Raw genomic sequence first — 12777 nt, forward strand, 5'->3', positions numbered from 1 at the left:
AGTTGAGCTTTCAGCTCAGGTGAGCTGAAAAGGCCAAACAAGGTAAATAACTGTTTAAAAATTTGAATGGATAGGATAATATGTATTCCAGTAGCAAATTGTTATGGTAAATCAATGTTTTCAGGTACATGCACTTAAATGTTGTTGAACTTTAGCAGTGCATATTAAACTTCCCATATTTTGTTTTGTGGTCAGAGTCATATACAGATGGTTGTAGAAAATAATACATATGAGTATAAGAGCTTAGACTGCAGTAGTAGAGAATATTATATATTTGATACACTCATAACTGTATACATTGTGTCTAATACTCAGGGGAAAAAATAGGAAAAATTGATTTTCACCATTTCAAAAATTATGTTTAGACTATAATGCATTAAAAAATTTGTTTTAAGCTTGCCCTTAGTACTGGGGAATCCTATGGGTCTTTAAATGGCAACTACGTAATAAGAGTTTGAATATGGATGAAGATCAGTTTTATGTTACAAGTGTTTTTAAATACCAGTCATGGAGTCCCAATTAGGGAAAATTACTGCTTCTGTGCAACACTCTCTTTGCCAAGTTTGTTACACAATACCAGATTGAATAATAACAAGATGTACTGTGAGCAATGCTCACTAAGAATACCCCCCGCTTACCCAAATCTCCCAAAGGGTGTTGTTAATAGGTATAAATTACCTCTTTCCTGAGTGTAAAATATGGTATGCCTTTGTAGAAGAAAATGGAAGATAAAGTCCGAACACAAATCCATGGCATAAACCTATAATTTTGACCTTGATATCAAAGGTCAAGGTCATAAAGAGGTCTTGAATGTACATGACACATAGTCTCATGGTGATACACCCATGTCTTATGGTATGACTATGTCAAAACCCTATAATCAATTTTGACCTTGAGGTCAAAGTTCAAGGTCATATAGAGGTCATGAAGGTACTCAACACATCGTCTCATGGTGATACACTCATGTGTCAAATATGATATGCCTATGTCAAAGAACAAAGAAGTCATGGCCCTGACACGAATCAATTGTAAAAACCTTTAATTTTGACCTTGAGGTCAAGGTCATATGGAGGTCATGAAGGTACATGACACATCTTCTCATGGTGATACACTCATGTGTCAAATATGGTATGCCTATGTCAAAGAACAAAGAAGTTATGGCCCGGACACGAATCCATTGTAAAAAACCTTTAATTTTGACCTTGAGGTCAAGGGTCAAATAGAGGTCATGAAGGTACTCGACACATCGTCTCATGGTGATCTACCTGTGTGCCAAATATGGTATGCCTAAGTCAAAGAACAAAGAAGTTATGGCCTGGACACGAATCTGCACAGACAGACAGACGGACGGACAGACGGACAGACAGAGTGATACCTATATACCCCCCAGAACTTCGTTCAAGGGGTATAATAATTACGATATATAGTACAACTTGTACTTAAAATGGCCGCAACCAATGCAAAATTACAAAAACTTGGTGTTTTGTTCCACAATAAATCTGAGAGTATTCTTGTACCCACCCTCTGTAAAAGGAGTTAGACTCAACAGCTCATCATGTTACAGCTAGTCAAAAGTTGAGCCAATTGTTTCTATTATGCCAATTTCATGTCAATATTCTATTTAAGTAATGCTAATTCAAGTATTGTACATTGTACAGACAAATCATAATGATGCATGTTTAAAATGCATTCTTGAATTTTGTCTGCACACCTTTCCTAATATTAGCAAAATAGTTGTTCAAAAAACAAAAACCCACAATAATTCAATGTTTAGATATCAAGAAACACAGATGGTGAAAACCAATACCAAATTGCATCCTAACAGTTGGTGCTAATTCATTATTCTAATCTACTGTTGCACTTTAATTTGAATACACTGAAATATTCTATTAAAACAAGAGGCCCATGGGCCACATTGCTCACCTGTTGCCCTGCCATTGTTCAGTACTTGTGATTTTTAGAGGAGTTTTGATCAATCTTTTTTGACCTCATATTGTGGCCCCAACCTAGCCCAAAAGGATTACGACATAACACAGAGATGCCTTAACACCAATACCACTAACATGATCTTGCTGTTTTTGTTAAGTCAAAGGTCACACATCACGGTATGAAAAGAAAGATCTTGCAATAAGAAATCTATATACAGGAGGCCCATATGCCACATCACTCACCCGAGTCACCTTGGCCCATATCTAAAAATTTTCCCTCTATATTCGTATGTAAAATTTTTAGGACCCTACCCCTGGGGGCCATGCTTTTAACAAAATTGAATCTGCACTGTCATGAAGCTGGCATGTAAATGTGAACTTTTCTGGCACAGTGGTACTTGAGAAGATTATATCTAAAGATTTTCCCTACATGTTCACCTGTAAAACTTTGATTCCCTATTATGCCCCCCCCCCCCCCCCCCCCCCCCCCCCCCCCCCCCCCAATTCCATGATTTTGACAGACTTCAATCTGCATTATGATAAGAAGCTTTCAAGTAAATTTCAAATTTTCTGGCCAAATGGTTCTTAAGATTTTTAAATGACCCTACCCTATTTTTGCCTTTTCGTGATTATCTCCCCTTTGAACGGGGCATGTTCCTTCATTTGAACAAACTTGAATCTCCTTTACCCAAGGATGCTTTATCGCAAATTTGATTGAATTGGCCCAGGAGTTATGGAGAAGAAGTAAAAATATTAAAAGTTTACGAATAGATGGACAACAGATAAAATGTGATCAGAAAAGCTCACTCATTACAAAACCTTGTACACAATCAAACAACAAAACAATTGATTACCTTGATTGTAGCCAGTAGAATCTTCTCATTTTCCATAAAAATCTGACGTTTGTCTGGTGTTACATTTACATCTACTGACTCTACAATATGTACAGATTGAAACTGTATATGAATTTTAAAATACTTTTTCCCATATCAACTCAGTTGTAAAATTTCGACTTCTTGTCTCTTTATTAAAGGACACATCGCATGTTTTTAAACTTTTTAATTTTTTCAGCAAAATTAATTCATTTCATGCCTAAAACTACTTTACATGTGTTTTAAATGAAACAGTTTGTGTAGTTTTCGAGTTTGAAAGCGATGAAATTCAAATCTTGCGATATGCATATTTTCTTCGATATTTTACGCGCCATTATCTGTGACGTCATATGCGACCTCGAGCGAGAATATTTGAAAACAGTTGATAGCCATTTCATAAACAGATTAGATTTAATTGACAAACAAACAATTATCACATTAACAGCTTGTAAATAACACTGCATTAGGGTGTTTTGTGCCGTTTAAGGGTGTACTTGCTGTCAGTAGAGAGGATTTGGACTGTGTTTTTTCCAATTTTCGAAGGAAGGTATGAGGGACAAGACGTGAATATTTTTTGTCGGCACAACGACTTTGCCATAAAACCCCCCAGTAGAATTTGTCCCTGTACTTTTTCAAACAAGCACTTGGACAAAGACGTAGATAAACTGCGAGAAAATGGTTCTATCGAAGCTACACACTGTTACATATAGGCCTACGGCATATGCTTTCCGTTCTGCTCTCGAATCCAATACACACTCGCACCAACTGACCTTCACCTTGTAACAACATATAGGCAGAACTTTGCTAGCAGTGTCTACCAACTGGTAGTTTTAAAAAAAGAAATTTTAAGATAAAAGATAATTGAACTTTCAATTATAAATAATAAGATATAATATTTCCCGACTTTGAATTGAATTACAATACTTTCATTTTTTTAAGGAACGCCGCGCTCCCACTTCATAAGTAACAACGTGTTGATAACAAAAAAATAATGATTAGGTCTAATAAAATTGTTTTGATAAAATAATTTAAAAGTATTGTGATTTTTACAATAATTTGGATCATTATTATTATTATTATTTTCGAAATGCACCCGTGACAGTAGGCCTAGTTGTCATAATCGTATCATAATTTATAGCCTATCTAACTTCTCCAAAAATAAATTTAATAATAATTGCACTGTTTATTTAAGAAAAGCAACAACGCTAATTACAGTTGTTTACAGAAATGGCATTACCAAATTGTGTTTAGACAGTGATCCCAGGTAAACATTATTTACTCGCAAATTTATGCAGATTTCATACTCGCTTTTCTCGCTACATTTGGGTCGCTATTTGTATACACTGGTGGCTAGAAGATATAAGACTCGGGGAATTTGTCGACATCGAAATAAATGTTATCCGTGGTAAATAAATTAGGTCCCTAAAACCCGAATTTTTAAAAAATATCTAACACTACTTTTACAAGTTGATCGACGAAGGTCACATATGACGTCACTGTACCACGTGACTACCTATCTAATTAACTAGGCTTTTTGAAATCGGGGCTTAGATTTAAGTCCGTATTGTGGCTAATTATCGCAATACTTCAGCGAACGAACTATTACAATTAATTTCTATAAGCATAAGGAAGACAAAATCCATATAATTCTGTATACTTTGAAAACACGAGATGTGTCCTTTAACACTGGTGACAAAATAATGACATTTAAATCTATATTCAGAAACTATCTAAAGTACATCAATAAGTGTACCTCTTGTAATTTTTTAACATAATGAAGAAAATTTACTTTGCTAATTCATTAATAGATCCTTTGATGCTAGAACATGGGTAAATTGAGATTGAATTGTGAGGAATGTATTTACTTTGAATTGTGAGGACTATATTTAGTTTTGAGGACAATTTAGTTTAAATTGTGAGGTATAAAAATGTATCGATACTGATCAAAAAAAGAAACTCATAGTACAATTTCATATTCATTTTAAGATAAGAGAAATACATAATAATTGATTTATTGATAACACAAAATGATGTAGAAGCTGAATTGATAATAAAAATATCACAACCACTACCAGTAATGATAATCACAGTCATTAACAGTTCATCCAAGTTCAATATCTAGAGTGCCCCCGCAAGCGCCAATGACTGCCTGACAATGTCTTCCCATGAACACAATGAAATCTCTAAAAACCTGTCCAGGGATGTTGTTCCACTCTAACTGCAGAGCTTGCGCCAGTTGTTGCAGAGTCAGAGGCTGAGGTTGTCTTTGGCGGATGCGCTTATCCTGTTCGTCCCATGCATGTTCGATAAGGGGTTTAAATTTGCTAAGAAGTAGGTACAGTTTCTACAGTCATCTGGCCCAAAATATTGATGATTTCACATGGAGCTCAAATCCTGGCATTCAATTAAGGAATAGTTTAGCAAACCCAAAATTCACTCAGTTTGATCAGCAAAATGATTTGTGTCATATGACGAGAGCTTGCAGTTGGCATAAAATTGCAAAAATGCCATTTTCAATGAAAATATCCACAAATTCAGGTGGTTTTTCTTTTAGAAAACATACAGCGCATGCGTCGAGCAAATTCATATTGAAGCATGTTTTTCTTCTCAAAATAATACACAATATATATCATTTTCATTTTGCTCGACAAATGCGCACATCTTTTCCTGAGCAATAATTTGTATGACATTTGACAGTTTTCAGGCTTATTTTGAGAAAAAGGCGGGAAATGTCTTATTCATGATGTCATAATGCTATCCATTTAGGACTATCATTCTGATTTTGTTGACATAGTATACCTGGCATTTATTTTACTTTCTTAAAACGCTGATTAAGGTTAATTCCAGACACATTTTATAGAGATAAATTTTTTGGGCCTTTTTATGTATACAACCGTACCTTGTTCTTTGGATGGCCAAGGAAGAACCTGGATATTGTGCCTTTGCAAAACTATACTGATAAAATAACCTCTTACAAGATGAGCAGTATGTGGTCTGGCCATGTTGGAATACTGCTCCCGGAGGCTGCGTTATTGGAATTACATGTGGCTGTATGACTTCATCAATATACCGTTGAGTCATCAAAGTACCCTGTATGTGAACCAATGCTGTCCCACCTGTATAGGATATTGCTGCCCACATCATAACACTTGTCCCTCCTAACGAGTCAACCTCCTGAATGTAACTTTAGGCAAATCATTCATTCTGGCACTTATAAACTTTAAGTCTTCCATTAGGCCTCTGCAGTAAAAACCGAGATTCATCACTGAACCAAACTGTCTGCAAATGTTGCATATTCTATGAGTCTGAGACCATTGAAGTCGGTTCCAGCGATGTTGCAGAGTCAGAACAATGCCATGAACTGGTCTGCACACTGTAATCCCAGCATCCCATAGTCACTTGTGTACAGTCTGATCTGATATTCTGCAAATCCCAGGAATGGCAGATGCTGTAGAGGACATTGCTGTGAATCGTTGACGAAGATGACACAATCAAATGATGCGATCTTGTGCTGCTGACTTCACACGTGCTCTACCTGCTCTATGACAATCATTTGCTGTTGATATCTGCTTCAAACATGAGATAAGGTGCTTTGTGCAACATTGAAATCTCTTGCAACTGCAAATTGTGACACACCTGCTTCCAGTCGTCCAATTGCATTGTTGTGTTCAGCATCATTCAGACACGACATTTCTCAAAATTCAAAAAGCAGTTATATTTAAAGACAACGCAATTAAATCTCAAGAACCTGTGCATTTGATAGACTACTGGTGCAGGAATCATGTGCATTAGAAACTTGCAGCAATCAAGAGTTACAGAGACTGATTTTAGAATTTTATGAAAACTTGATAAATTGTTCTCAAAATTCTATAGAATATAAATAAGTAAACAATAGTGTTCATTCTAGACCAACAAAGTATGAAAAAATTATTTGAAAAGATTCAACGAAAAATTACTACAATGGATTACTTATTTTGATCAGTAAAGTTGAAATTGTGAGGACAGTATTCAGTTGAAATTGAGAGAATTGTATATAGTTGAAATTTTGAGGACAGTATTTAGTTGCAATTGAGAGAACTGTATATAGTTGAAATTGTAAGGACAGTATTCAGTTGAAATTGAGAGAACTGTATATAGTTGAAATTGTGAGGACAGTATTTAGTTGAAATTGTAAGGAAAGTATTTAGTTGAAATTGAGAGAACTGTATATAGTTGAAATTGTGAGGACAGTATTTAGTTGAAATTGAGAGAATTGTATATAGTTGAAATTTTGAGGACAGTATTTAGTTGCAATTGAGAGAACTGTATATAGTTGAAATTGTGAGGACAGTATTTAGTTGAAATTGAGAGAACTGTATATAGTTGAAATTGTGAGGACAGTATTTAGTTGAAATTGAGAGAACTGTATATAGTTGAAATTGTGAGGACAGTATTTAGTTGAAATTGTGAGGACAGTATTTAGTTGAAATTGTGAGGACGGTATTCAGTTGAAATTGTGAGGACAGTATTTAGTTGAAATTGCAGGGACAGTATTTAGGTGAAATTGTGAGGACAGTATTTAGTTGAAATTAAGAGGACAGTATTTAGTTGAAATTCCAGGGACAGTATTTAGTTGAAATTGTGAGGACAGTATTTAGTTGAAATTGAGACAACTGTATATAGTTGAAATTGTGAGGACTGTATTTAGTTGAAATTGTGAGGACTGTATTCAGTTGAAATTGCAAGAACTGTATTTAGTTGAAATTGCAAGGACAGTATTTAGTTGAAATTGTGATGACTGTATTTAGTCTAAATTGTGAAGACTGTATTCAATTGAAATTTTGAGGACTGTATACAGTTGAAATTGTGAGGACTGTATTAAGTTTAAATTGTGAAGACTTCATTTACTGGTAGTTTAAATGTGAGGCTTGTATTTCCAAACAGTACTGTCTTTTGTGGAGAACAAAGTTTTTGTTATTGTAATAATTGCATAACAAATCCACCTATCTTCAATCTTGATTTAAAAGGTGGCAATGTAATACTCCACATCATCATTTTTTTTAAATCGAATGATTTTTATTTTTCTAGTCTCTCTAATGTACTAGTCCAAGTATTTTGTTATTGTACAAATATTGTCATGTTGTACATAATTTACCAAACTAGTACATATATTTTAGGGCAAACTTTTTTATTAGTTGAAATGTTTGCCTGGTTGCATAACTGTATTGTTTACACATTGTGTACTTTTCATGCAACAGACAGCTATATTTTATTCATGTTTGTTCTTTGTCATTCATGCTAAATAAATGACCTATTTTATATTTATATAAAAGGGGTTGGACTTTAATGGAAGGTGGCAGACAAACACAAAGATTATATTAAGTAATCATTCAATTCAACTAGTCAGGGTTGGGGGGGAGGGAGAGGATTTTCATTGACTAAAATTTTACAGTATAGTCTGAAAATTTAAATTTTTTATACATTACGTCAAAGTTTTTCTACTAAGCATAGCATTATTAGATACCACAACAAAATTTGACTAAAACTTCTTTTAAATAGATGTACCAAACTTTGTTCAAACCTTTCCTCATGGTGATGTTAACAGCCACAAAGGGATACTGGTGTCGATTGTACTGATGGTAAACTTCATTAATCACCTTTGAAATCTGAGAGAAAATTTAAACCAACAAATGAGATAACTGTCTCGTCTTTTCAATAATTCATATCTATCTTAACAACGTCCTAATTTCTAAGAAAACCATACACATGCCCATGTGCTATATATTTTGTGCATAATATGGAATAAAAGATTGCTAACCTTTGATGAATCACAAGGTCGTTTGTTGATGAAGACAAACTGTCTGTCTGTGGCACTCCTCCCTAGGCCATGCTGACACTTAGAAACGTAGCCCTCCAAACTGTAAAACAGATATCATTTAAACGTCTACCAAAAGTACGAAAATTACATCAAAACTATCAAAAGCGAAACAGTTGTGTTATCAAAATCATGAATGAGAATTTGTCTATTAAATGGTAATTTATTTTTTTACATAGTGTTAACAATCAGTTTTTACTGTGATTGGTTTAATATGTAATTTAGATACAAGTTCTGGTTTACTTCATATTGAAGTGCCTTAAAACATTTTATTACTATGGAGACAAATCAGGCAAAAGTTGTATGTGCATGATTATTGCATAAGCAAATACAACAAAAGATGGATCAATATCAGGGAGATGTTGCTAGAAGTGCACTACATGTGTTTGTAAAATACATAAAATTAAAGAACTCCTAATCACTCTATTCTGATCCAAATCCTACTTCAACCTCCTAGCAAGGGCTAACAGTCATTGACTGACAAATGGAATAGGTAAAATATTGATAACTACATGCTTTTTAAACAAAATAATTCATGCATTTAATGTGTGAAAATCTGCACTTTCCACCAAAAAAACCCAAGCATTTCATGCACTATGTTGCTCTTTTGAGCAACTCCCACAGCCTACAGGTAACATTTTTAGGTAAACTCACCTAAAGCAGTCAGTAATGTCTTTGGTGGTCTTGAGATTGAACTCCTCTAAAACATCTTCACTTGGATTATACTTCACAAACTCTGACAAACTCTGCATCTTAAGTGAAGTATGGGTATCATAAAAATCACATAGATCACTCAAGTCTTAATTAAACAGACAATATCACTTATATCAGATTTTGGTCAGGAGCTTGCAGCTTGTTTCTGCTGGTAATTCACTCAGTCAAATCAAGAAAGGTATAAACAGTACCTGTTTGGGGCCAAAAACATCAGTGATATTTTCTCTTAAAGATTTGTTTCCATTGCTTGACACCACTGTTGATCGACTTCTGCAGTAAAAATTCAATCAATGTGCAATAATCATCTCAAAATACCACTATCATTATCTCAAGTAGTTCCGTGTACTGTTGTTTCATTTCGTTTCATGGGCATTAGATTTCCAGAGTTTTTTCATTTGATTCTGCATGCTTGACATTTGAATGAATTTACCTGTCCAAACAACGTATTTACTGTGTCTCTCTCTACCAGTCCAAAGGAAATGTTGCTAGACAAAACCTTCAAACCGGCAGTTTTCAAAAACTTTGAATTTCATAGTTTTGTCAGACAGTAGTTTTGTTGATAAATAAATTTGAGGAAAACTATCTTTTATTCTTTTTTCTTAAGGAAAACAATAATTACTTGATCAATTAATTTTGTGGCCTTGTTCAAGCATGAAATCAACAAATATTAGTGGACCATATGCACATACTTCTTTCCTAGATGGTCAAAAATAGAGAAGATTTTTAAACAAGTACATGTAAAACTTATACGGTATCAATTTTGATGCACCAGATGCGCATTTCGACAAATAATGTCTCTTCAGTGATGCTCAACCGAAATGTTTGAAATCCGAAATAAGAATGAAGTTTTAGAGCTATTTTAGGGAAAAAACAGTGTGCCAAAAAAGTGGAGTCAAATTCGTCTAAGGATAAGAGAATTTTCACCTATATGATCCATATACATTGTAGCGTCATCCTGGAGTCAAATCCCCTGAACCATGGGATATGAAGTTCACAATTTTGTGAGGGGCCTCCATGTTCAATATAATCCAACACTTAGTTAATTTCCTTCATGTTCAGGTCCACAAAGCGTCTTCCTAGAGCCCGAACCTTCACAAATTCCTGGCCTTCACAAATTCAACAAAGGTCTCCATGTTCAATAAACAGAGTAAATAAAAGATCTATCAATCAGAAACAAATGCTCTGTGACCACCCCCCCCCCCCTTCTGTGAATGCCTTACCCTTTCTTGGGTTGGTTTGTGCAGGTTATCCTCACCCCAGTGCTGATAATGCAGTAATAGTTGAGCACCTGGACCATTTTATTGAACTCCTTTTTGACATTTCTCTGGAATTCCTTGTGACGGACAGGAAGAGTGGAGAACAGATTCTGTAGCAGCACTGTGGTTCCACTCTAAAATGGATAGCAAAGTGCATGTATGTAAAACTTGATTGCAGAAGGTTCTGGGAAGGATGGAGAAATGAGAGGTCAAGTGATGTGACAGTTTGTGCATTGGTAGGACACATATTGCAAGGAAATGTTCATGTTAAGGTGCTCTTGATTTCAACTGCTTTTCATGATTCGAATTTTTCTACTGCTCTAAACAGCAATCAAGGAAATTTTTAAAATCAAGACAGGAAAAAAGGGTGAAACTTCACTCAACAACTTGGATTATCATACCTGCCGAGGGTGGGGTGACTTGGTCTTTATCTTTCCATTGTGATCAAATTCCAGTTTTGTACCAACACTTGCATTACTGTGTTTTGTTGTGACAGTTAGTGAGCTGTGATAGAAGTAAAATAAGTATATACATGAAACACAATTTTTTAAAGCCTGTTACATGAACTCTTACATTACTTTTTGCAATTCAATCACTAAGCTTTGTTTGACATTAGCAAAGTTGGGCTTACAATCAACCACCATTTTTGGCGACTTCAGGTGACTCTTGTTCTTGAAGTGAAATCACGGTCCTGATTTTTTTTCCCTCTATATAGCTAGCAAATTTAGTCTTGATCTCTTGAACTTTTGATCTCTCGGGGTGAAATTTGGGTTCCACAAAACATATTTCATTGGTTTTCACTCTCAATCTCTTGAATGGGTTGCAGCGTATACACACCATCTATCAAGCATGTAATCATTTTCGCTTGGACCTTACCTCGATAACAGTGAATGCTTAAGGCTAGCTTGGCTGAGTTAATTACTAGGCTTTTACATTGGTGATACATCAACTGTGCTTCTTTAAGGGTGGATGGTTAATTGTTTAATTTGTCAGTTTTAACCCCACACCTGTGTCTAGGTTTTGTTATATATAACCTGCCTTATATAAATGAAATTTACAATTTGTTTGGACTTAGCAATGACACAGTAATTTTATGAAAATTATTTAGAGACATGCCCATGAAACACCATTATTTAGAAGAATTTGTGCTTTGTGTAAAGCGACCATGTTTTTAGTGGCTGTGAAACTTTGTGATCTATGAGTTGTCTTGTAAATATGTACATATACATCTATTTTAGCATGAAAAAAAAGAACAAATACATACATAAACTTTTAAAAATTTGTGTTATTTATGCAAGGTAAAGTTCTGAGTTGCTGAAATCAAGGCAATTACCTAAAAATATGAAAATCAATATGTCAAAAAAATTCCAGGATGTTGTAACGAATACTATAAAATCTGGTCTTTAAATTTCTGGATTTGACCTTCGATCTGTCAAACTCTTGATCTTTCAAATTTTAATAATGTCACTTGAACTTTGATTTATTAAGAATTACCTGTACTTCTGTTCACAAATCTCTAATGGGAAATGCCTTTGAGACAATATATAAATAAATAACTGCAACACAAAGTGAGTGGTGTGCAGTGAGAAAACAACTGAAAAAGAGGAGTATGAATCTCAAGGACATTTCTTGTATGCCAATAAAATGTTGGTTTACAGTACTAATCTGATTACACTTCTTGCAAAAAGATTTTTGAAAATGATCAATACCTGAGGGCACACAAGGAGCTTAAAGCTTCCCCTCGAAAACCGAAAGTCTCTACATTGATTAGATCTGTGAAGTCCTGAAGCTTTGAGGTATGGTGCTTTAGGGCTGAAAAAAATAATAGAGATATTTTTCACATGACATGAAATAACACATTCAGGTTTGATTTTACTGAAATATAAGTTGACTAAGACCATTGAACACCACTATTTTTCATGAATATATCAATCTATACTAGTACTAACAGTAAGTGACCTTGACCTTGGATATAAGGACATTAAGCCCATGGATCACAACATAAGAGAAAACATATCATTTTGACAAATAGACCTTTGATAAAGATTTTCATGTGTATACATTCCAGTCCTACGCAAAATTTTGGACATACTGAAGATCTAACTTTGCCCTACAGACCATGCATCAAACAATACACGATAAAGATTACTAGT

The 12777-nt window shown here is 34.6% G+C and overlaps 1 protein-coding gene across 5 annotated transcripts in view; it reads right to left on the reverse strand.

Annotated features, from left to right (window-relative positions):
* The window catches only part of LOC125668523 (mismatch repair endonuclease PMS2-like), a 48884-nt gene that overhangs the window by 21689 nt on the left and 14418 nt on the right, over positions 1-12777 (reverse strand). For all 5 annotated transcript variants that reach the window (XM_056161862.1, XM_056161860.1, XM_056161861.1 and 2 more), the window contains 8 exons: positions 12334-12436; positions 11026-11128; positions 10589-10758; positions 9560-9638; positions 9309-9406; positions 8598-8697; positions 8361-8445; positions 2783-2862 (listed from right to left, as the gene is read on the reverse strand). In XM_056161862.1, coding sequence (XP_056017837.1) covers positions 2783-2862; positions 8361-8445; positions 8598-8697; positions 9309-9406; positions 9560-9638; positions 10589-10758; positions 11026-11128; positions 12334-12436 — 818 coding nt within the window. The remainder of the gene's footprint in view (positions 1-2782; positions 2863-8360; positions 8446-8597; positions 8698-9308; positions 9407-9559; positions 9639-10588; positions 10759-11025; positions 11129-12333; positions 12437-12777) is intronic.

The sequence above is a fragment of the Ostrea edulis genome, chromosome 4, assembly GCF_947568905.1.
Source record: "Ostrea edulis chromosome 4, xbOstEdul1.1, whole genome shotgun sequence".
NCBI lineage: Eukaryota > Metazoa > Mollusca > Bivalvia > Ostreida > Ostreidae > Ostrea > Ostrea edulis.